The sequence below is a fragment of the Diaporthe batatas genome (genome assembly GCF_019321695.1).
Source record: "Diaporthe batatas strain CRI 302-4 chromosome Unknown Contig00003, whole genome shotgun sequence".
NCBI classification, from domain to species: domain Eukaryota; kingdom Fungi; phylum Ascomycota; class Sordariomycetes; order Diaporthales; family Diaporthaceae; genus Diaporthe; species Diaporthe batatas.
This window is the reverse complement of record NW_025408550.1, coordinates 3,768,939-3,796,743: the sequence shown is the minus strand read 5'-3', so window position 1 is coordinate 3,796,743 and position 27,805 is coordinate 3,768,939. Positions and strand designations below refer to the sequence as shown.

Sequence of the window (27,805 nt, the reverse complement as noted above, 5' to 3'; positions counted from 1 at the left end):
ATTTAATAACTTTTAATTTAAAATATATTTTTAAAGAGTAATTATAATAATTTATTATTTTAAAATAATCTTTATAATAAATATAATATATTATACTTTTAAAATATAATAATAGAGTTTATAAAAGAAAAGAATATATTATTCTAACTTTAAGTAAATTACTTTTTTTTAATATAAATTATAAGTTTATTTTTATTTATAAACTTTATAAAATATTATTTAATTTAACTTTTATTATTATATTAATTAGGTTATTATTATTATAAATTTATTTAGTCTTATTTATTTCTTATTATTTATAAAATTAATATAATATTATAATATTAATTATTAAATATTTTTAATTATAATTTTAAGTTTATATAAATAATAAAGGGATTTTAGTAATAATACTTAAAATAATAGAATTAAAAGTAGTTTTTTAGTAATATTAATATTAAATTTAATTATTATTTTATATATTTTAATATTAGAATATTATAAGTAACCCTTTTATACTTTATTAAACTTTAATAAATTAAATTAGTTTATAATTTAAAGTTATTATTATTTAATTGTTTATTTTAAATATAATAATAAAATTAATTTATAAATTTAAATTAGTAATATTAATAAGTAATCTATTTATAAATATATATAGTTTTAATATATTTATATTAAATAGAATATATTTTAGTCCCTAATTAATATTATTAATTTATTATTATAGGTAAATATTTAACTATTTATAGTTATTTTTATAAAGTTTTATTATAATTATACTATTATAAATAGTATAAATAAAGCTTTTAATTAAAATATTATTATAATTTATATTATTTTAATATATTATAATCTATATTTATCTCTTTAATTTTAAGTTTTATATTATATAGGTTTAAATAGTATATTTTATTCCTTTTAAATAAGGTTAATTATTTTATTAATTTATATAATTTTATAATTATTAAAGTTTAAGTTATTTTATAAGTAAAAAGGTGATTTCTTAGCTTTTAACTTTATAGTATATAATTAGAAATCTTTCTCCTTTTAAAATATTAAATTATAAAGTATAAAAGTATTATTTATTTATATTTTAATAAAATTAAAACTAATTATATTATTTATAATAATAAATAAATAAAAATTATATAAAGATATAATTATATATAACTTTTTATATAAATAAAGTTAATAAGTTATAAATTAGTATATATTTAATTTTATAATTTTATAAAATAGTTTTAAGATTTATATAATTATTTTATATAGGTATTTATAATTATTTCTAATAGTAACTAAATAAAGATCTCTTTTAAAGTTTAATTTTAATTATATATATATTTATATAATATTATATAAAATTAAAAATTATTATTTTAAAATATATCTTTTAATATTAAAATTAAATTAATTTTATATTTATATATTAAATTATTAATAATTAAGTTAAAATATATATTTTATTTTTATTATTATATTTTTATATAATTATTTTATTTTTAAATAGCTTTATAAATATATTTTTAACTTTATATATAAAATATATTTTAAATATATATATATTTTAATAAAAGTTTTATTATATTATTTAAAATTAATTACTTTTATTAATTAATTTTATAACTTTACTTTTATAAATATATTAAATAAAATATTTAATATTATAATAATACCTTTATATTTTAGTTTAAAGTAAATTTATAATTATTAACTTCTTTTATATAATATAATAATTTAATTTATTCTTTAATTTTAAAAGTCTTTTCTTTTATTATATAGGTATTATATTACTTTAATTTTAAATATTTAAATTTATATTTATTATTTAGCTTTTTAATTATTATTTTCTTTATATTAATTCTTTTATTTATTACTTTTATATATTATTTTTATATACTTTCTAATAATATAATTTAATATATATTAATTTAAATACTTTAAATATATTTTTATTTAAATAATTATATTATAACCTTTTATAAAACTATTTTAAAAGTTTAATTTAATTATACTTTTTCTTTATATAAAAATATTACTTTAAAATAAAAGTTAAGTATTTATATAATATTTAATTTATATAATAATTTTAAAATATATTTTATATTTTATATATTTAATTATTTTAAAGTATTTTATAGCTTTTAAATTATTTTAGCTCTTTAAAGTATTATTATTATTAAAAGTAAAATTAACTATTTTAAAATATATATTAAAAATAAAAGTATTAATACTAATTTATTTAAACTTATAATATTATTTATTATTTTAATAACTATTTATAAATTACTTTTAATATAAATATATTTAATTTTATTTATAAGATCTTAAATATATATTTTAATAGTTTATAATATTTCTTTATTTTATTAATTAATTAATATACTTTTATTAATATTTATTTATACTTTATTTTATAATTCTAACCTTATTATAAAATTTAATAAAGTTAAATTAAGTTTTATATTATAAATAATATAATTAAATAGTTTTAAATAAGTATCTACTTAAATTTATTAAAATACTTTTAAATTATTTTATAAATATATTTTAAAAAATATATTTTAAAGTTTATTTCTTTATTAATACTATATAAAACTAACTTTTATTTAATAAATATATATATAATAATAATAATATAGTTAAAATTATAATTATTTTAAATTATAAATTTAAATTATTAAAAGCTTAATAAATATATTTAATATTAATAATAAAATTTATAATAAATTTTATTACTTTTAATTTATATTTTATATTTATATAAAGTTTATATAATTAATTTATTAATAAATAATTAAATTATTTATATAAATATTAAAGTTTTATTTTTATTAAATAAAATATAATATATTTTAAATTATATTTTAAAAAAATTATAAATATTTAAACTTTATAATTAAAAATATTAAAAGTTTATCTTTAATATAAATTATTTTATTTATTATATTATAAACTTTAATATTTAATTAATTTAAATCTAAAAATAATAAAAATAATATATTAAAGTTTATAATATAAAATAAAACTATATTAAATATTATTTTAATTATTATAAACTTAATTAATATATATATTTTTAAAAGTAATTTATACTCTACCTTTTATAAAAGTATTAAATTAAATATTTAAATCTTTTATTATAATACTTTAAATTATTATTTTCTAATAATTAAAACCTTTATTATATTTATATTTAAAATAATATTTTAAAATATTATAATAAAATAGTCTTAAATAATTATATTTATTTTAAACTTTATTTAAATTTTAAAATATTAACCTTATTAATAAAATAATAAATAAATATTTAATTCTTTAAATAATAAATAAAGTATTATTTATTATTATTATTTTATTAATTTTAATAATTATTATTATCTTTAATTTTTATTTTTAAGTTTATACCTTTTATATTAATAATTTATATTTTAAAGTATTCCTTTTAATTACTTTAATTTTATTTATTATCTTTATTTTTATTAAAAGTTAAAAATTATTATTTTATAATCTCTTTTAAGTTAAATAATTAATTAACTAATATCCTTACTTTTATATATAATATATATTTTTAGTTTATTATATTCTTATTATATATTAAAAATCTTTTATAATATAACCTTTATAATTCTCTTTTAAAATAGTTTTAAAAACTATTTTTAAATCCTTTTACTTTAAATAATAATTAACTTTATTAAAGTAATTAAAATAATTTATAATATTAATAATTTATATATATTATCTTTAAAGTATTATAATATATATAAAGCTTTATTTTAATTATTTAATTAAAGTTATATTAAGAGAATTATAATCTATTATATTAACTTTTTATATTTAACTTAAATATTATTAATACTATTTTAAGCTCTTATAATTTATAATATATACTTTAATAAAGGTAACTTATAGTTATTTATATCTTTATAATAATTTAAATATTTTAAGTCTTTATTAAAATATTAAATAAAATTTAAAATAACTCTTTAAATATCTTATTAATATTATTATTATTTAATTTAATAATATTAAATATATTATTAATTTAATTATTATAATATTATTAATAATTTATTTTAATATTAAAATAAAATTAAATCTTTAAATAAATATTTCTAAATATATTACTTTTAATATATTAAATCTAATAATTAAATATTAGTTTAAATATAATCTTTTAAAAACTACTTTAAATTTTAAAGGGTTAATCTTATAAACTTTATATATATAAAATATTAAATAAACTTTAATATTAAGTATATTATATATTTATCTTATATAATATTAATTTTATTATATAATTTAATAAACCTTATTAATTTATTTAATAAAATAATATTATTTAAAACTTTTAAAAAAGTATATTATAATTATTTACTCTTTATTAATTTATTTTAAAGTATAATTTTAATATTACTATAAAAGTAATTATAATAATAAAAGTTTTTAAAACTATATATATTTAAATTAATAATTTAAACTTTATTAATATTATATATTATTATTATTTTTATATTTTAAACTTAAAGTAATAATTATCTTTTAATAATTTTTATATAAAGTTACTTTTAAAGAGTGCTTTTAGGTTATAACCTTTTAAATAATATTATCTATTTTTATATACTATAAAAATAAATTTAATTATATAATATTTATTTCTTACCTATTTAATTATTTAAAAGGTTTTTAAATTATATTTTTATTAATAATTATAATATATTTAAGGTTAGCTTTTTAATATATATTTTATTATATTTAAATATATACTTTATTTTTATAAAATAATTTTATTAATTTTTAAATACTTTATATTATAATTTTAAAGTTATTAATAAACTTTAAAATAAATTATAATTAAAATACTTTATTATAAAATATTAATATAAATAATATATAAAAATATTTAATTAATTAATATTAAAATTAAAATTATTAATAATTATATTAATATTAATTAATTAATTAAATTATAATAAAATTAAAATTAAATTTTAATTATTTTAATAATTTAATTAAACTTATTATAATTAAGTTTTAATGTTTAAAAATTTATTATTTTAAATATACTATATTTTATAAAAGTATTAAAATATAAAAATAAAAATAATAAAAATAGAATATTAAGGAAAATAAAAGAAAAATATATATTTATTAAAATTAAGGTTTTAAATAATAAAAAGTAATATTTAAATAAATAAATTACTTTCTTTTTATATATATATTATAATATTTTTAAAGTTAATAAATTAGTTTTATTAATTATTTAAAAGTTTTTAATTATTTTAAATAATTAATTAAATAAATTAATTAAATAAATTAATTTTATTAAATACTTAAAATTTTATTTTAATAAAAGTATTTTTTAAAAATATTTAGTTAATATACTTTAAAATTAATATATAATATATAATTAATAAATAAGTTTAATATATTAAGTTTTATAATAAATAGTTAATATTTTCTTCTTTTATTAATTTATAACTATTATTAATTATTAATTAATATTAAAAGACTTTACTTTATATAAAATTTTATAGTATTAATATAAGTGGATAAATAATAGTAATAGTTAGATTTTTTTAAAAATTAAAAGTACTTTAAATATTTTATATTTAATATATAGTTAATAAGTTATATATTAATAATATTATTTAATTATATAATTTATTTAAAATATTATAATTTTTTAATTATTAATATATTAATAATTTTAATAAAATATTTATAATTCTATTAATATAATTTAAAATATAATAAATATTAAGTTAATATTAATTAAAGAATTTTAATATTAAAATTAATTTAAAGTTTATTTTAATTTTATTTATAATTTTATAAATATTTAATTTACTATATTAATTATAATTAAATAATTAATTAATATATAAATTAATTAAACTTTATTAAATTTAATAATAATTAAAATTTATAAATTAATTAAATTAAATAAGTAACTTTTAACTTAATAAACTAATATTTTTATTTAATTAAATTAATAATTTTATTTAAATAGTTAATTAACTATATTTAAAATTATAAAATTAATAATTTATTATTTTAAACTTATTCTTTAATAATTAAAATATAATATTTAAAAATTAACTTTTAAATATATTTAATTAAATAAATAAAATTTAATTTAAATTATAATAAAATAATATATTTAATTTTATAAAGGTTTTTAAAGTTTTTAAAATAATTATTTTAATTATTATTTAATTATAATTTATTATTTTATATATTACTTAAAAGTTATTTTTAATAATTCTTCTTTAAAGTAAGTAATTAATAATATAACTATTTCTTTTATAAAAAGTTTATTTAATAATTATATTAAAAACTAAATACTTTAAGTATTTAATAAAATTAATAAACTTTTTAACTATTAAAAGTTTTAAAAATTTTAATTTATAAATAATTTTAATATAATCTTTTAAAGCTAATATTTATTTATTTAATAATTATATTTACTTATTTAGTTTTTTAACTACTTACTTAGTATAAAGATTTATATATAGGGTTTATATAAAACTATATATTTAACTAAAATTCTTTAAATTTTTAATACTTTTAATATAAACCTTTTCTATATACCTTTTAATATACCTTCTAGTATACCTTCTAATACACCTTCTAGTATACCTTTTAAGCCTTTTAGCCTATATATATTTAGGTATTAATTAAGCGTTTAGATACTAATTAAATATTAGAAGGCTAGAAGTCTATAAGGATAAAAGGTTAGAAGGAGAGTTAGAAGGCTAGAAAGTATATACTCTTTACTTTCACCTTTTTAGCTTCTAGCCCTTTGGTGTTCAGTTGGCATCTAAATGCTTAGTTGGTACCTGAATGTATGTAGGCTAGAAGGTGTGTTAGAAGGTGTGCCAGAAGGTGTGCTAGAAGGCGTGCTAGAAGGCGTGCCAGAAGGCGTGCCAGAAGGCGTGCTAGAAGGCGTGCCAGAAGGCGTGCCAGAAGGCGTGCTAGAAGGCGTGCTAGAAGGCATACTAGAAGGTGTACTAGAAGGGGCTTATACTAAAAGTATTAAAAATTAGAGAAGGAAATTATATTATAAGGTCTCTTAATATTAACTTAAAAGGTACTTATAAATATAAAGGAGTTATTTAAAAAAATTAATATTAAATAAGTAGTTAATAGAAATTAAGTAAGTGGATATAATTATTAAATAAATAGATATTAGTTTAATTTTTATATTATAAAGTTTAAATTTATTTATATAAAATTTTAAAAATTAATTAATAAATACTTTAAAAGATTTTTAAATAAAAGAAATATTTTAATTTTAAAATAATTTAAAAATTATATATAAATATTATATATAATTTATAATAAAATTAAAAAAATAATTATATTATTTATAAAAATAATAATAAAATATTAATAAAAATAAAATAAATAATTTATATACTTTTAAATATAAATAAATAAATTATAAAATTTTATAATAATAACTTTAAATCTTTTAATTATAATAATTAATTATAATAAATTTATTTTAATATAATAAATAAATTAAAAATTAATAAAAAAAGATTTATATTTATTATTAATAAATATTTTTATTATAAATCTTTTAAATTATTTTAATTATAAAAATAAAAATAAATATTTAATATTATAACTTTATTTAATATTTATAAATTAATTATAATATAATTTCTTTTTAATTATTAATAATATATTATATAATAAATATTAATAATTTAAAAATATAATTATATTTATTTATTTAATTTAAACTTTATTATAAAATTAATTATTATTTTATTAATAATTTTTAATTTTTATTAAAATAATATAAATATTTATTAATTTTAGAATTTTATATTAACTTTTATTAAAGGAATTTTATTTAATATAACTTTAAAATATTTATAAAATTAATATCTTTAAAAATATTATTAAATTTTAAATTAATATAAAAGTTTTAATTATAAATTTAATTAAATTTTAATATATATAAATATTATTATTTAATTTAATTTTTAATAAATTTTTAATTTTAATTATTTTAAACTTTTATTAAAATATAAATAATTTTAAAACTTTAATTTATTAAAGTTAAATAGTTTTACTTTATAATTATTAAAGGAATTATATTTTAATTAAGTTAAATATAATTTAAACTATTTTAATTAAGAATATTTAATAAATTAATTAAATTAAAAAAGTAAAAAAATAAATTTATTTAATTTTAAAATCTTAATAATTTCTATTTATTAAAGTTAAAAGTTTATATTTTTATAAATAAAAGTATATTTTATAAAAATAAATAATAATAATATTAAGTTTAAAGTTTTAAAGTATTTAAAGTAAATAGTTAAATTAATTTATAACTATTATTTTAAAGTTATTATAACTTAATAAATAGTTAATTTAACTTTCTTATTTAAATTTAAATAAAAAGTAATTATTTTTTTATAAAGGGTTTTAATAAAGATTATTTAATAAAAAAATAAAATAATTATTATTATAATAAATTTTATAGTAAATAATTTTATTAAAGTTTTAATAAAAATTACTACTTTTATAATAACTTTTTAAAGTATTTAAAAGAATTTTATTATTAAATAAATTTAATATATTTATTTTATATAATATTATAAATTTATATTTAATTAAAAGGTTAACTTTAAGTTAATTAAATATTTAAGTTTTAATTTATATAAAAACTATTATTAAATTATTATTTTTAAGGTTTAATAAAATATATTAAATTTAGTTTAATTTAAAGTTTAAATTTTTTAATTTTTAAATATTAATTTAAACTTTTAATTTACTATAATATTTAATAACTTATTTAATATATTTTTAAATATAATATATTTTAAAATATTTATATTATAATAAGTAATAAAAATAGATTTATTAATAATTTTTAAGTTTATATATAAATATAAATATATTTATAGTTTTAATTAAATAAAATTTATAATAATTTATTTATTTAAAGTAATAAATTAGTTTAATTTTAAAGATTAATACTTTATTTATAATATAATTTAATAGTTATATAATATATATATTTATTAATATATAATTTAATATTTAAATTTTTTATTTTTATAAAAATTAATAATAAATAAATTAATATTATTTAAAATATAGTAGTTATTTTTAAATATAATTAAAGTATTATTATTTTTAAATTATTTAAATTATTTAAATTTAATTAAATTTTACTTTATTTTATATATTATTAACTTTATTTTAAAATATTTAGCTTATTATTTATTAAATAATATTTTTAAAATTAAAGTTTTTTTAAAATATATTATATTAAAACTATTTATTATTTATTATAAAAATTTAAATAATATTATTAAAGATATTATTATAATTATTTTTAATTAAATTAATAAATTAATTATAACTTTTTAAAGTTTTAATTTTATTTTTCTTTTATATAAAAGTATTTATAAAGAGTTTAAATTAAAAATATATTAATAATTTTTACTTTAAAAGTCTTTTAATATTAAATAACTTTTATTTTATTTTAAAATTATATAATAAAAATATTATTAAAATATATATTTTAAGTTTATAATTAAATAAATAATTATTAAATAAAATAGAAAAATAGTTAAATATTTTTAAAATATTTATATAAATTTAATAAAAATAAATATAAATTAATTAAAATATTAATAAAGTTATACCTTTTTAGTTAAATTAATTAAAATAAATAAGTTTAAAAATATAAAGGAAGGTATAATTTTATATAATCTTTTTTATTAAATATTATATCTTTTATTTATTTTAAAAGTTTATTTTAAAATATATAAATTAACTTTTATTAATAAATAATTAAAATAAAAATTATTAATAGTTTATTAATACTATTTTATATATTATAAAATATAAAGAAATATAATTATTTAATTAAAAGTAAAGTAATATACTTTTAAATATATTTTTAAATATTATAATTATAATATATATTTAAATAGAAATAATATTCTTAATTAAATAAAGTTTTAATAATATTTTTAATATTTTAAAATTTTTATAAAGTATTTTTAAAAGTTTATTTATTTATATTTATTATAATAAGTTTTTATTTTTATTATTAAATAAAGTAGTTTAAATTATAAATAAATTATATTTAATAAATTTATTAATAGGTTTTAATAAAATTATTTTTATAGCTTTTATTTTAATAATATAAATTTTATAATAATTAATAAAGCTTTAAAATCTTTTTATATAATAATTTTCTTATTAATATAAAATATTTATAAAAATTTTAAAAGTTATTTTAATTTTTATATAATTTAAATTATTTAATAATTATATTTTCTATTTTTAATTATTTTAAAACTTTAAAAGTTAATTAAAAGTTTATTTTAAAAAATTAAAAGTTTTAATAATTTTAAATTATATATATTTAAATTTTAATTATAATTAATTAAATTAAAATTATATATATAATTTTAATTATTTTAAGTTAATATAATTAATTTTATTAAACTAATTATATTATATAATTAAAATTATTAAATATTTAATTTAATATAAATAAAATTTATTTTTATTATAAAAGTTTTAATATAATATTTTAAAATTAAAAGAATATAAAGTTTTATATATTATAAAAACTTTTTAATTAATATTAATTAATAGTAAGTAGGCTTATTATAGGAATAGTAGGCTATAGTAGATTAGCTACTATAAATAATAGTTAACCCGTATATATATATAAACTAAGCTTAGTTAATAAGGTCTAACCAACCTATTTAAGCGCTTTACCACCCAACTAAATAAACCTTCTAACTAACATTAATACACACCACTTCAACCATTTCTTATATATAAGTTAAACTAACTAATATTAATTAATTACTTACTAACTTTTAATAATAAAATATAATACTTAAAGCTATTATTAAAACTATTTATAAATACCTATAAATACTATAATTTAAAAAGGATAAAATTATTTATAAATACTTATAAATATAAACTAATAATTTAAATAAAACCCCTTTATTAAATAAATCTTATAACTCTTATAATAAAACTTTTATATAATAACTTATAAAAAGTATTAAATTATAAATAGTTATAATAATCTTTTCTACTTATTAAGTAATCTTTCTCTCTTATAACTAATAATTTAAACCTATTTATTAAACCTTTAAACTAGTATTTAGCTACTTACTAGTTAATATATTTAGTAGCCCGCCTACCTACCCTATATTACTTAAATAAGTAATTAAATAAATAAACCCTCTTTATAATAACTCTTTCTCTCTCTCTTTTTTATAATATATTAAAAAAACTATTAAATTATAAATACTTATAATAAGCTCTTCTTTTTTTATTAAATAACCTTTTTTAAAGTAACCTTTTATAAAGATTATAATATTTACTAGCTAATTTATTACCTACCTATAATATAAAAACTATAAATTAAAGTTATATATAGCCTTTAAAAGTATATTAATAATATTTATAAAGATTTACTTATTTAAATTAAAACTTATAATAACTTAAATTCTTTATAATATAAATTACTATTATAAAGATCTTTTAATACATTATTTAAAGGAATTAATAATTTATAAAACTATTTAAGTTTTTATATAATAAACTATAAATTAATTAACTTTAATAAACTTTTCTATTATAACTTTTAAAAGTTTTTAAAATTAATTAAAAATAACTTTTAAAAATTAAATATAAAATACTTTAAAAGCTTTAAAAATACTTTTATTATTATAGTTTCTATATTAATAAAAAGACTTAAAAATAATTAACACCTTTATTAACCTAATAAAATCCTTTAATTAAATAAAGACTACTAATTAAACTTATTTAAATAATCTTAAAATAAATTTAAAAGGTAACTTTCTACTTATTTTAATAACCTATAAAAAGTAAAAAAGTAAAAGTAACTACTTTCTTTTAAATTAAAGTTAAAATTAATAACCTTAACTATTTAAACTAAAACCTAAATTTATAATAAATAATAGCTTTAATTAAACTAACTTTACTATATAATAAAATAGTAATAATAATAGTAATAATAGTAATAACTTTACCTTAACTTACTTTATTAAACTTTAAAAATTTATACTACTAATAAAAATAAAGACTATAAGAAAGAAAGAACTATTATTTAAATAAAGATAAATTAAACTTTACTTTAAATAAAAACTTTAATTTAAATAATAATTACTACTTAAATAATTATACTTTAATAATAATTTTAATTATAATAATAATTATAATAATTATACTTTAATAATAATTTTAATAACTTTAATAATTATTATTCTAATTAAAAACTTATTTAATATATATTAAAATACTTTAACTAAATAAACTATAAAAGAAAAAACTATTAAAAGGATTAATTAATTAAATATAGCTACAATTAATAACCACTTAATAATAATCTAATAAGTAATTAATTAATTAATAATTTAAACTTAATTTTATTTATTAGAATAATTTAAATTTAAGTAATTTAAATAATTTATAAAACATTAATTTAAAGTATTTTAAGTACTTAAATTAAGTAAATTATAATTATACATTTAATAATAATTTTAAGTAATTAAAAGAATTTAGTTAAAAACTATTTTATTAATAAAATAAAGCTCTTTAATTAATTAAAAGAAGAAAAATTTTAAAAACTAAAACGATATTAATATAGAAATAATAAACTATAATAAATTAATTATTATAAGTAATAGTTAGCTTATATATATATATAAACTAAGTTTAATTAATAAAATTTAGCTAACTTATCTAGACGCTTCACTACCTAATTAAGTAGACCTTTTAACTAATATTAATATATATTACTTTAACTACTTCTTATATATAAGCTAAGCTAACCGATACTTACTTAACTTAAAATACTTATAAAAGTAAGATTTATATTCTTATTTATTATTTTTAAAGTAATTACTTAATTTTTCTATAATATATAAAAATTAAAAGAATTCTTTAATAAATTCTTATATTAAATTTATTTTTATATTATACTTTTATTTAAAACTTTCTTAATAAAATACTTATATATTAATACTTTTTTAAATTTTAATAATTTTAAAGTAAAGTAAATTAAATATAACTTTTAAACTTTATATTTAATTTTATAATATTTAAAGGTTTTATTAATCCTATATATTATTTATAACTAAAAGTTTTTACTTTTATTAATATTTAATAGAATATTTCTTTTATTAAGTTTTATATACTATATACTAATAAATTAAATTTAATAGTTTAAAACTTAAAGTATTAATAAATAAAATTTCTTAATTAAGTTATATTTAAGTTAAATTAATTTTTATAAAAACTTTTAATAATAAGCTATAAACTAAGGTAATTAAATTTAATTAAGGATAATATTCTAATTATAAAGTTTAAATATTATTATTAAAAGTTAATATTAATAGTAAAAATAGAAATTATTAATTGTTATTATTATAAACTTTCTAATTAATAAGAAAGTTATTAAATTTTCTTTTAAGTTTTAATCTTATTATTAACTATAAGGAGTAAATAAGTTTATCTTAAAGTTTACCTATTAATAAATAGTATTAAGTTATTAGTTTAAGTTTTTTTAAAGAGTTATAATATAATAAATACTACTTATATAATATTTATTGTATAATAAATAAAGTATTTAATTTTAAAAGATTTATATCTTTTATTAAAATTTTATTTTAATAAACTAATAAATATTTATAAAAGTTACTTTAAGTTAAAATAGCTTTTAATAATTATATATTAGTTAAAAGTTTATTAAAGTAGTTAGGAATATTAAAAAGAACTTTAAGTTAAATTTAAAGACTTTTTAAATATAATTATTATTATAAAACTTTAACTACTTATTAATAAAATAGTAAACCTTTATATTCTATAATAGTTTAACTATAAAATAGTAAATATTTTAATATAATTAAAAACTTTTATAATAAAAATTACTTAATTATTTTATATATAAATATATAATAATAATAATATAAAATTAACTTAATTCTTAAATTAAAATAAAATAATAAAATATATAGTAAGAATATATAAGTATAATTACTATATAATAAAAATAAAATAAATTAATAACTTAATAAATTCCTAATAAATTTATTAAATATTCCTATATAGTAAATCTATTATAAATTTATAATAAATTAATAAATATAATAAATTTATTATAAATTTATAATAAAATAATAAATTTACTATAAATTTATAATAAGATATATTAATTTTAAATATTTTAATTTTAAATATTTATTTAAATAATAAAATTTTATTATATAATAATATTTATTTAAATAATAAGAATTTTATTATATATTAATAAAGTTATATTTATAAATATATATAAAATTAATAAATAAATAAAAACTTTAAATGTAATTAAAATTAATATAAATAAATAATTAAACTTTTAATTTTATTTAAAACTTTTAAAAATATATTTAAAAATTAAAATTATAAAATATTATTATATATTTATTTATTATATATTTAATAACTTAAAAATATTATATATTTTAATTAAATTAAATATAAATATTATTTTAATTTTTATAATTTATAATTAATTATTATATAAAGTAATTATATAATTATTAATATAATTTATATATTATATTTATTTATAATAAATAAATAAAAGGTAAATAATTAAATTTAAAAAAGTATATTAAATTAATTAATTATTAAATTAATTATAAATAAATTAAAGTAAAACTTTAATTTTAAATTTAAAAGTTTATTAATTAAACTATTAATTAAATTAGAATTATAATATATTTTTAAAGTTTTATAAATATAAAGTTATTAAAAGAATAATATTTTTATTATAATTTTTATTTAATTAAAAGTTTTATTTATTAATAAAGTTATTTTAAATTAAATTATTAATTTATTTAAAATTATTATTAAATATATAATTATAATTTAATTTATTTAAATATTTTAAAAATACTTAAAATTAATATTTTATAAATTATTTAAATTATTTAAATTTTAATTCCTTTAATATATAAAATTAAGTTTAAATTATTAATTATTATATAACTTTTATTAGTTAATAAATAGTTATTAATTATTTATTAATTTATATAAATTATTATTATTTAAATAATTAAAATTATAAAAGTTATTATTTTTATATTATTTAATTAATTACTTTAATAATTAGTTTAATAATTCTTTTAATAAATTAATTAATAATTTAATTAATTACTTTAATAATTACTTTAATAATTATTTTAACTATTATTATTTTAATTATTTTAAAACTTTTATTTTATATATTTCTCCTTTTAAATATATAAATAATATATTTTAAAAGTTTATTATAAATATATAAAATTAATATATTTATTATTTAATTAATATTTATTATTTAATTAATATGAAGTTTAATTATTATATAAATTATTTAATTAATATTAAGTTTAATTTAATTAATAAGTTTAAAAATTTAATAAATTTAAAAGTATTAATAAATATATAAAAGAAAGATATTCTTATTATTAATATTTAAAAGTAAAAGTAAGGATATTAATAATATTAATAATTAATTTAATAAATAATAATATTTATATATATTTAAATATATATAAGTAAATAAATTAAATTATAATAAATAAATTATATTATACTTTTATAAGTTTAAATAGTTATTTAATAAAAGATTATTTAATAAAAGTTTTATAATTATTAATATTATAATTTAATATTAAAAGTAAAATAAAAGTGGTTTAATTAAAGTATATTTATTAATTTATTTTTAAAAATATTATAATTACTTTTAAAAGTTTAATTATATAATTTAAAGTTATTATCTTATTATTAAAAGGTTTAATTTTATTAATTAAAGTATTCTTTTAATTTAATAATTATAACTTTATATTTTCTTTAAATAAATATAATAATTAATTAAAAGAAGTTTTAAATAAATATAATAATTAATTAAAAAAGTTTTAAATAAATATATCTTTTAATAAATTAATAAATAGTTATAATATTTAATTTAAATAATAATTATAAATATAACTATAAATATAATTATAAATAAATTAATAATTAATTATAACTTTATATTTATAGATTAATTAATTTTAATAAAATTAATATTATTTAAATATTTATAATAAAAGTATTTTATTAAATTAAAATATTAATTATAGTTACTACTTATAATAAATAAATAAAAGAGTAAGTAAGTAAGTTTAAAAAGAGTATATTAAATTAGTTAGTTATTAAGTTAGCTATAAGTAGGCTAGAGTAAAGGCTCTAACCTTAGGTTTAAAAGCCTACTAACTAAACTACTAACTAAGTTAGAATTATAATACACCCTTAAAGGGCTCCTACATTATTTTATAAATACTAGGTGGGAACGATAGCTACTCCGCCTTTAAGTAGTTATATTAACTAATAGGCTATTAGAATTATAGTGGATTTATTATAGGATGTTTATATGCTGAGTAAGGCGGCTAGCCTTAAGATAAATTTGTGCTCTTCGAAAGGACAACGGTTTAGGTCTTGGCTGCGGTTAACTTGGATCTTTCTACGTCCGAGGGATGCTGCCTCTGAATAATATATTTACTCCGAGACGGCCCTCACACCTGGGCACCTGCTTTTTTGACCCGAACAGACACATGGTTGCCTACCACAACTACCTACCAAGTGTTTTCATTATTCCCCCTTCACATAAGCTTCTCGAGACCTGACATCTGTACTCACCCGCCAGCCATCAATCCCTCCCTGCACATGAATCGTCACGAAACCCTTCCAAAATGACACGCCAGAGACATTCCTAGAAGACCACCATAAAGTGGTGGCAACACAAACACTATAAGGCCACAACGTCAGCCATCAAATACAGAATACTAAAGAAGCTTAATGTCATTAGCTATAATATAGTTTCGCTTCTATTCTATATATATTTAAAGACATATATAGCGCCTTTATATAATAATAATAAGTATTTAAAATTTAAAACTTAGAAAGAATATAATATTAATAATAATAATTATAATATAATAAATATTTATAACTTTAATTTTATAATATATAAATAAAGTTAAAAAATATTATTTTAATAATAATATTAATTAAAATATTATAGAAATATTATATAATAAAATTAAATTTAAAAATATTTATTATATATATAAATTATATTAAAAAAAGTTTAATTAAAAATTATTTATATATATATATAAAGATATATTAATAAAACTTTTATTAAATAAATTAATATTATAACTTTTATTTAAAAGTATAAAACTTATAATTTATATTAATAAATATAAAAAATATCTTTAAAAATATAATTTAAAATAATTTTTATAATTTTATTACTTTTTAACTTTAAGTTTTTTAATTATAATAATAATTAATATTTAAAAGTTATTTATTATAAATTATTTCTTTATTTACATTCCTATAGTTACTCGATTCTCCGGGTGCCATGGCGGTGATTGGCCTCCACGAGGTGATAATAGGAGAATTGAGGCTTGCCCAGTAACAGCCTCGCGAAAGCGTTGCCAGCTTGTTACCGGTACTGACACCAGGAGAGACCGTGCGGAAACCGGATGAAGAGACACGGGTAGTAAGTAGTATGTCGGTCCCAAGTTCAGCCAACATGGTCTATATTGTGGTTAGGAGGTCCGGGCCAAGGGGCTAGGACGATTTGGAGCCAAGCAGCTGGCAGGTCCCGATGGGTGGAGATCATCCCGTCGATACGATGCGGGCTGGCGCGCTCGGCAACAGGGTGACAAGAGTTGGGCGCCGTTTGTTTCTCCAGTCAGCCCAGCTTGCCCAGTCAGCCCAGCGGCAACATTGAAGGCGGGTCGTGGCGAGCATGCAGACGTGGGCGTTGCGGATCAGCAGGGGCAGAGGGGTTGGAGTTGCCCAGGTTGGCAACGTCAAACGCCAAGATGGCAAGGAAGCCTGGAAGCCTCGTGCTGCGGCTCAAGCTTCGTAGGCACCAGAAACAGGAGAAGGGGTTCGGTCGGGGCGGTAGGGATTCACCATCTTGGGACTTGTGCCGACGTCAGAGCAGGAATTCTCTCATTGAAACATCGAATCCTGCCCTCGTCAGAACCTTCTGGACTTTTGTTTCTGGTAGCAATCGAAATCAAAAGCTGGCCGCAGCGTTCGAGTGCTGGCCGCTTCCACACACGGTTGTGATCTGAAACATCCCGGCCGTCTGCAGTTCGAGGGAACCCCGCTAAACTTACTTCGACTTTCTAGACACCACAGCTTCGCCACTCACCCTACCCACGGTTCGACGCCGGGGAGCGGTTGGCTTTTGCGACGTCTACGTCTTGTCATAGATCTTCATCTTGTCGATTGCCAGTCGCCATCCAAGAACATCTCCCTCCGTGTGCTCGCAGTTGAGGATACGTGCCTCGGCGCTTTCCATCCAATCGCTTCAACGACAGTGCAAGTGCCGCAACTGTCACAGCAAGGCTCACCAGCCGTGGCCATTGCCAACCGTCAAGTCACACGCTGACCGGTTGTGCTGGTGTTCCCTCCCTCCATCGCAAACAAGCAGACCATACGTGGGCGCCACGGCACAAGGCATTCTTTTGTCGCTTGTGCGGCCAGGCCCAAGCAGGACATAGTGCTGGCATCCACCAGCCCGTCCATCAAAAGCCACCAGAGACCCGTAGGCCTTTCTGGTGTGGGCCTTCGTGCCTCGTCATATCACATGTCGTCTTGAGCATCTCCAACACCAGAGAGGGTGTTTGTTCACAAGCCTACTCCTTTCCGAATTCCACACGTGTCCGCCATGGCTCTTTCCCCGGTCAGTGCCGAAGAGCGCCAATGGCGCTTGCGACGGCTGGCCCAGGAGTACGACATCAACGACAGCCCAGAGCCAACACCCCGCTACAAGCCAGCAGCTACCCCCTCGCCACTGACACCAAACTTCAAGAACCCCGAGGATGAGCACCGCGCAGACGACCTGCTCAGGCGGAGGAGGCAGGTCAGTTCCCAGGCTAATGGCGACGGTGGTGGTGGTGGTGGTGGTGCTGCGGCTGGAACCAAGAAGAGATCCTTCACTTTGACCCGCAAAGACAGCTTTTCGTCCAAGTTCGCCTCCAAGGAGATTTTCGAAGCCCTGGATGCTCATGTCACAAATGCAGGTGCCCCAGGCGTGGCGGAAGCTCTGATTCACAAGCTACGCATGGCAGGCGGTGACCTCAACCGCGCAAACTCAAAGTCGAAAACGCCTTTTAATCTCAGGAGGAGGAGCATGGACGACCTAGGGCAGGAGCAGAGCCGGATCCTGCAGAAGGCTGTCGAGACCGGCCAAGAAGACATGGTCGACGTCCTCGTACCCCACGCCGAATCAGCGACACTGGACGCTGCATTGCCCCTGGCTATGCGGAGTGGGAACCTCCATATCGTCGAGTCTCTTTTGAGGTACGGGGCCAGCGTGTCACAGACTCCAGAGGGGCAGTTCCAGTTTCGGCAGCTGTGCATTAACGGTGGACAGGCCGAGCTGGTTGGCTTGATTCTGCAGTCTGATGGCAGGCCTCCTCCAGATTGGCTCTCCGGGGCCATGATCGACGCGGCAAGGAAAGGCTGTGCGGGTACTGTCGCCCAACTAAGCCGGTCTGTCGCGGATGGCAGTTTTAATGACGGCGCGGCTCTCATGGAGGCCGTCTCACAGTGCCGGGTCGACATTGCCTTGGCAATTCTTATTGGCAACAAGCCTCCGAACAAGCAATGCCTCAATGAGGCTTTCTACAAGGTCACCTTGAATAACAACATGCTTCCGCCAGAGAAGATCACTCTGACAGACGTGTTGCTCCTCGCCGGCGCCGAGGGTGATGTGGTGTCGGCAGCATTGATCAAGGCCTGCGATGGGCCGTTTTACGAAATGATCGAATTGCTCCTCAGTAATGGCGCCTCGGTCGAGTATCAGAACGCCAAGGTCCTCAGGATTGCAATTGAAAGTGGCAACATGGACCTAGTGGACTTGCTACTAAAGGGCTCGGTCCTAAGCCCCATCCTCGCCGGCCAGCTCATTGAAAGTATAGGGAAGCGCATCGACCCGGAACAAAGACGTATCCTGCTCAGTGCACTGCTTCGGAAGGGCGCAAAGGGGCCACCGCTCGACGAAGCGTTGATCAAGGCGGTGGAAGGTGGAGACAACGAATGTGTCAAGCTCCTACTGACGCCACACTTCCCTGGCTCGGGAAAATTGCAACCAAAAGCAAGCCACGACCTCAAGATGGGGCCCCGATCTATGGTGTTCGAGCGACACGCAACGGCAGATGTGAACTGCAAAGCTGGCTTGGCGCTTTCAAAGGCGGTCTCCTCTGGTAATCTTACCATGGTCGAGTATATTCTCTCGGCGAAGCCAAGCATCGAGACTCTTGTCGCCGTCTTCCCAGGCATAAATCAACTCGATCAAATGCAGCGATACGTGATGACAGAGTCGTTCCTTAACGCTGGCGTCACCGGGCCTTGCGTGCATGCCGCCTTACAACAGGCCATAGATGATTCACCGCCGAGGAGAGACGAGCGTCTCATCAAGATCCTGCTCCAACATGACGTCGATGCGAACGCTGACGATGGCGCACCGATTTTATCAGCAATTGAGCATCTCGATGCCGACCTTTTGGAGGCTTTGCTCAGGAAGCGACCCACAGTGAAGAATGCGGTAGCAGCACTCAAGAAAGCCATGATTGTAGAAGACAAGAGTAAGCGAGCACGAATGGTGAACGCACTTCTCCGGGCCGGTGCAAATGAATCGAAGGAGATAGTTGGCGACTCTTTGATGAAGGCATTACACGAGCAACCTGTGGATACTCGTTTGCTGGTCGTGATTTTGCAACAAGGGCATGCCGACATCAATATGAAAGAAGGCGACCCAGTGACGATTGGTGAGTTAATCCAAGCCGGACCCCCTATAATTTCCTCGCTGACCAGTTGCGTAGCTGTCCGAGATCAAAATCCTCAAGTGCTCGAGCTTGTTCTACAGGCGGGCAAGGCCACACCCGAGACTCTCGACTTAGCCATACAGGCAATGGCCAACGTGCCGTCAAGCCAAGAGAAAGCCACCAAGCTGGATTCGATTGTGAAGCGGGCGAAGCAGAAGGAGTCCCTGAACAGCCTCCTCGCCTTTGAGGTCCAATCAATTCTCAGGGCGCCGCCTCAAAACCGCACCTTGGTTGTCTTGAGGGCACTCCTTGACTTGGGGGTTGATGTCAATACCAACAAGGCCAAAGCACTCCAATATGCTGTGGCTGGCGCAGATTCAAAAATCACCGACGTCCTCCTTGCGGCCAAGCCGAACACCATTTCGCTGGCAGCGGCGATGCCTTTCACCTTCCACATCGCCGATCAAACCGAACGGCTTACTTTCATCCAGAAGCTGCTTCATGCTGGTGCCCCAGCGGTGGAGGTCAACAGGGCTTTGGTTCATGCGATTGCAACGCATCCTGACGACACCGCCCTGATTAATACCCTTCTTGCCAGAGCAGACACCAGCGACGGCGAGGCCTTGATGGTGGCGGTTAGAAAAGTCAACGTGCTCATGGTGGAGATGATCACAATTCGAGGAAGGAAGCACGCGCCGGCCACATTGAATGATGCCTTCAGCGCGGCAATCGGCATCGAAAACAGAGATAATCGGAAGTCGATCTGTGAGCTCCTACTCAGGGCCGGAGCGACAGGCACTGCTATTTCTGACGCCCTTCTCGCTGCCGCTGGCACGGGGGACCTGTCCCTTGGGAAAATGCTCTTGGACCACGGAGGTAGTGTCGACCACCAGGAGGGTCAAGCAGTGGTTGAAGCGTGTCGTGCTGGTTCGCCAGAGGTTCTGAAGATGCTACTATCCAGCAAGAGCGCCATCAAGAAAGAGACTCTCGAGCGTGGCTTCCAAGCTGCTACAGAAGTGGGCGATCTCAACCACCGCGCGGCTGTGTTCCAGCTGTTATTGGACAAGGGCGTCGGCGGGGAAGTATTAGATGCACAGCTGGTGTCCGCCGCTCGCTTCGGCGATGATGCACTGGACCTGGTCCGCCTTCTCCTTCGATATGGTGCGCAAACCGACTACAACGGCGGCGAGGCTGTCTACAATGCTACGAGATGTGCATTCCTGCTCATTCTCCAGTTGATGCTTGGCATCGTTCCAGTGGGCGGAAAGCAAGTCAAGCCTTCGAGTCAGACAATGATTCGCGCCCTCAAGGCAAGCTCGAAGCTAAGCGGCCAGCCGAGATACGAGGTCATGAACTGGCTCTTTGCTGCCGGCCTAACAGTCTGCGACGAGGTGCACGTCTCGCTTGATAAAGCCGTGAACGAGGAGGAGCCCAATATTGACCTGGTCAGGCTGCTTTTACAAAACGGAGCATCGCCACTCGCGAACGGCTGCAAGGCCCTAGTTGATGCCGCGCAAAAAATGAATCTCGCCATACTAGACTTGTTCTTGCAACGCGAAGTCTCGCGGGACGACCTAAGCTGGGCATTCTTACAGACCTTCTCGGCTGCCGATGTGGACAAGTGGTTCACAGAGCCAGGCTTCCAAGTGGCACAACGCCTTCTGGTGAAAGGGGCTCAAGGCGATGGCCCTGCCAGTGCTCTAATAGTCGCGATCGACTATCTGGGCACCGAAAAGGATGAAATAGCTCGGAAGTTTGTGGACCTCCTCATCGAGTACAATGCAGACGTCAATCAGGACCAGGGCGCTGCGCTGATCAAAGCCGCAAAGAGTGCGAATGCTCACCTGATGCGGCAGGTGTTGCAGCAAAAGCCAAACTCAGATTCGGTTTCCATGGCCTTCCCTTATGTATTCGACCACGAGGTGCCAGAGGACCAAGCTCTGGAGCTTATTTCCTTATTTACGGACTACTCTGACGGCGAAACGCGACTAGATGCTATGTTCAACCACCCAGATGCTGAGCCCGTGGTTTTCAAGGCCATCTCACGGTATCCGCGATCCACAACGATTGTCGAGACTTTACTTGATGACGCAGGGTATTATCATGATCAGATGACCAGTGCACGGATTCTACATGAAATCGAAGAAGAGGAGCCTGTGAATCTGCTGCTTTGGTGTCTCCTGCAGCCGCAGAAGAAGGTCAGCAGTAACATCATCAACATGCTCATTGACAGAGGCGCACGCGTTAATTTTGAAGCACAACTCTCGAAGACGACTCCGTTGATGTTGGCTATCAAAGAAAGACGCCATGACATCGTCAAGAAGCTTGTTTTTGCTGGCGCAGAGGTCGATGTGGCCGATGTCACGGGGAACACGCCATTAACACTGGCTACTGAGATCGGCGGAGACCTGGGGACGATGATTATGCAGAACATTCTCGCTGCTGAACCATCGCAGAACGACGGCTCCCTCCACAACGCCGCGAGGGAGCTCAATGTTGCGGCCATGCAAGTGTTAGTCGATCACGGACACGAGATCGACTTCCCCAGTCCAATACACGGTGGCCGGACTGCTCTCGGCGAATTGTGCCTACATGCAGCAGACGGCGGGGCTTTGACTGCGGCCCAGGAAAAGACCATGGAGAAAGCCATGGCATATCTCCTCAAGCAGAATACGGATCTCAGCCTCTTGTCAGATGGAAAATCAGTGCTGCTCCTAGCCATGGAATCGCGTGAACCAATTGTCACAACAAGAGCCCTGCTCAAAGCCGGCATGTGGAAGCACATCAACCGGCCGTTTAACCACTTCACAGATAGCACGTACACCTACTCACCCACGCAATACGTCAAGCGGGTGCTGCCGCAAAGCAACCACTCTGACCAGCTTCTCAATCTCCTCAAAGCGAACCGGGGCCAGGATATATACTACGCGAACGAAGGACCCCAACCGGAGGGCGCGACCGGCTTACCAGACGACATAGTTCGCATCGAGCGCCAGCGGAAGGCACGGCTGGAGCGGATCCAGCTCGAAGCTGAGGACCACTCGCGGAACCTTTCACGCACCAAGGAGTTTGCCGACATCCAGGACCAGATATTTGCACAAAGGGCGCAACTAGAGGACGCACGGTCGCGACAGCAGCGCAGCACGGAGATCGAGGGCATCCGCGAGAGGGCGCAGCTGGAGGAGGAGCTGTTCAACGAGGCGGTACGGCGGCAGCGGGCGGAGAGGGCGGCGGCGATGGAGCACCAGTCGTCCATCACGCAGGCGGCGATCGAGCGCAAACGGTTAGAGGCGGAGACGGAGTTCGAGGCCGAAGGCCGCAGGCAGCTGCAGTTGCTCGAGTACGAGAAAGCTACGGCGGATGCGAGAGAGGAACACGCGCGGCAGATGACGGCCAACCGGGTGGACGAGCGGCAAGCCATTGACCGTCTGGACCGAGAGCACGATTCGAGGATCAAGAACCGCATCGCGCAACAGAAAAAGCTGGTTGATTCGCAAAATCAATTGGCAAACCAGCTTGGCACCGTGGGCATGCCGCAGAGGAGGCAGATTGGCTACATCTCGGGAGAGCTGGACTGATGGTAGCGTGTGGGCCCCCCCGGGGGAACACATTCTCGGCTGCCGAGGCATATAATTACTGGAGCAAGTGGGCGGAAGGAAGGTGTTCAGGATCACGAGGCGAATATCTATGACGAATCTCGTTTTTTTTTTTGTCAATATAGAATCGTGTATAGCGCGTTAGAATCTGGGGATACAGGAAGCGCTGGGTTTCTCTTTTAGTCTTTCCGGCTCTGTCTGCGATAGTCTGGTCGTTTGACGAATCTCATGATGTGATGCCAGCGTCTGCCGTGGTCTTGGTACTACTGGTGATCCACCCCGAGGTTGGCCCGGGCGTTGTGCCTGCTTGAGCCTTAGTCTTGCCTGAAGAGGCGCCGTGCTGGCTGGCATTTGCAGGGCAGTTTGTGACGAGTGACTTTGATGAAGGTGAGGGCGAAAGGAGCAGGCATGCTTCGCCCCAATAGTGGTCCATACCGTCATTGCCGGATGCTTTCGGCCCGGATGAGCTTGGAAACAAGCTTGATTGTTCGCCATAGCCTTGCCTCGAACGTCCCATCAGACAACGTCCTGGGGGGTAGCTTATTGAGATGTAGCCGTTTGGTTGTGCCCTTTACTACAAATGGCTACGGGCTACAGTATTTTCGCGTGAGTTGCAGTGCTGAAGTCGGCCCAACCTGTTGCTGTAGTCATGTGTCGAGGTTATTTTGTGTCATGGGACTCGTTGATGGCTCGACCAACAGGCCAGGGCATCCATCATCCTAGACCCGCCTGCTCCCGTGGGAATGGCGAGATGCGATCAGCTCCTGTTGCTTCCGCTGCACAAAGACACAAAGTGAAGATCTACAGGGTGCAATCTTGTGCGGCGATCGACATGTTATAACAGGTGCAGGGCTGGCAGGCAGGCAGGCAGGTTGTGACAGAGCACGGGACAGAATCTCGGACAGAAGCATGTGAAACTGCCTGATCGCCAGCCGTTCCTGGTCTGCGAGCATGCGAGTGTGTGAGCTGTGGACCACTGCCCTATCTAAGTGAAACGAGCATGCCTGCTCGGCAGCCCGGCCACCCCTTGCGGCCCTTGGCCCGGGTGCTTGCGTCAGCGGGGGGCAGATCTGAAAGCTTGGGGCACGAGTTGAGCGGTGGGTCGGGTGTGGAGGGGCAAGTCGCGACCGCGGTGCCTCTGTGCTTGGGTATCCCAGCCCTGGCTGCCAACTTTGTGGTTGCCCAGTTTCCCAGGTAGGGCGGCAGGTGGAAGGTCTCCAGGTCTCCAGGTCTCCAGGTCTCCTGCTCGTAATGAGTCGGGTGAGGGGCGAGGGCTGTTTTTGATTGCCATCAATTTCAGCCCCGCCAATCCTCCCTCTGCCGCCGCAGCTAGACAAGCTGCCCAGGTACCTTGCCCACCCATGCGCGCGCGAACCTTGCATGCATTGGACCAGGTTGATTGATCGCACTCTTCACACCGTTCCTTAATATTGCCTACCTACGGCCGAGGACGTCAATTGTCGAATATCCCTCACACCACACTCTCTCTGCTCTCTCCCTACACCTTCTCCCGCCGCCTCTTCCCACCAGAACCCCCTCCTTGTCTGGCATCACATCACGACTCGCTCGTCCCGTCCCGCCGCACCAAGCTCGTTGGAATCCACGCCACACAACCCTCTCCGGTCCACCATGGCGCCCGTTGGAACTGTTCTCATCACCGGGTGAGCCCTCCTTCCCCTCTGGCCTGAGCCGCGCGCGACCAGCGAGCGACACTCTACGAGTAGATCTGCCAGGCATCGGCCCAAGACCCGATTATTGACTGTGACTTGCAGTGGCACTGGCTACATCGGCTCCTTCACCTCCCTCGCCCTCCTCGAGAACGGCTACGAGGTGGTGATTGTCGATAACCTCTACAACTCGTCCGAGGTGGCCCTCGACCGCATTGAGCTCATCTGCGGCAAGCGACCAAAGTTCTACAAGGTCGACATCACCGACAAGCCCGCCCTGGACAAGGTCTTTGATGAGAACCCCGAGATCGATAGTGTCATCCACTTCGCCGCCCTCAAGGCAAGTCCACACCGGCCGCGCATCGTCGTGCGGCTGCTGCGCAAGGGAGCGGCCAGAGGAGAGCTAACAACGTGTGCAGGCCGTCGGCGAGTCTGCCGAGATCCCGCTCGAGTACTACCGCGTCAATGTCGGCGGCAGCATCTCCCTGCTGCGCTCCATGACCGACCACAATGTCACCAACATTGTCTTCTCCTCCTCTGCGACCGTCTACGGCGACGCCACCCGTTTCCCCAACATGATCCCCATCCCAGAGAACTGCCCTACCGGCCCGACCAACTCGTACGGTCGCACCAAGTCCATGATCGAGACCGTCATCGAGGACCACATCAACGCCCAGCGCAACAACCTCAAGAAGGCAGGCAAGCCCTACGAGCAGTGGAACGGCGCCAACCTGCGCTACTTCAACCCCTGTGGCGCGCACCCCTCGGGCATCATGGGCGAGGACCCCCAGGGCGTGCCATACAACCTGCTTCCCCTGCTCGGCCAGGTTGCCACCGGCCAGCGCGAGAAGCTGCTGGTGTTTGGCGACGACTACGCCTCCCGTGACGGCACGGCCATCCGCGACTACATCCACGTGTGCGACCTTGCCAAGGGCCACCTGGTGGCGCTGAACTACCTGCGGGAGCACCACCCAGGCGTCAAGGCCTGGAACCTCGGCTCGGGACGTGGCAGCACCGTGTTTGAGATCATCAACGCCTTCAAGGATGTTGTCGGTCGGGATCTCAAGTACGAGGTCGTGGAGAGGAGGCAAGGCGACGTGCTGGACCTGACGGCAAACCCCAGCCTGGCCAACAAGGAGCTGAACTGGAAGACAGAGCTCAAGATGGAGGACGCCTGCTCGGATCTGTGGCGGTGGGTCAGCAACAACCCCCAAGGCTACCGCCAGAGCCCACCGGCGGAACTGCTCGAGGCCCTGAAGAAATAGGCCCGGCAGGGATGTTGGAAGTAGCACGGTTGCGTTCGGAGGGGAAGAATGTGCAAAAGAATAATGAGTGCCGTTTTGGGAATGTGGCAGTCAATGACTGCCGGTGAAGTGGGATTATCATTGTCATGCGGACACAAGGCTGCAAATCAAGGCTGGAGCACCCATAGAATTTGCTTCGACGAGTTAGACGAATAATGGAACTTTTCAAATCATGCCGGTGGCCCCGTGACGAGTCTCAAAGGAGGCTTTTCGGCGAGAGCCTGCCCGTTCGTATCCTAGACAATGTGATGTGGGCAAGCTTTTCCCTCCCCTCCAACCTGGTGTGATATGCTATATGACGATAGGTGTTGGGTACCTACTTCAGTCTTAAGTAGGTAGTCAGTTAATGACATGAAGGTGGCCGT

General features: G+C 27.1%; 2 protein-coding genes across 2 annotated transcripts; both read left to right on the top strand.

Annotated features, from left to right (window-relative positions):
• The first annotated feature begins 18,122 nt into the window (after positions 1 to 18,122).
• On the top strand, positions 18,123 to 24,714 carry KVR01_003213 (uncharacterized protein). The gene is made up of 2 exons (XM_044788960.1): positions 18,123 to 20,876; positions 20,931 to 24,714. The coding sequence occupies exons 1-2, from the start codon at positions 18,773 to 18,775 to the stop codon at positions 24,449 to 24,451; spliced, it is 5,625 nt and encodes a 1,874-aa protein (XP_044648228.1). The 5' UTR covers positions 18,123 to 18,772; the 3' UTR covers positions 24,452 to 24,714.
• A 958-nt stretch (positions 24,715 to 25,672) lies between these two features.
• Positions 25,673 to 27,613, top strand: KVR01_002573 (uncharacterized protein). The gene is made up of 3 exons (XM_044781706.1): positions 25,673 to 26,130; positions 26,242 to 26,476; positions 26,556 to 27,613. The coding sequence occupies exons 1-3, from the start codon at positions 26,099 to 26,101 to the stop codon at positions 27,399 to 27,401; spliced, it is 1,113 nt and encodes a 370-aa protein (XP_044647588.1). The 5' UTR covers positions 25,673 to 26,098; the 3' UTR covers positions 27,402 to 27,613.
• Positions 27,614 to 27,805: the final 192 nt, after the last annotated feature.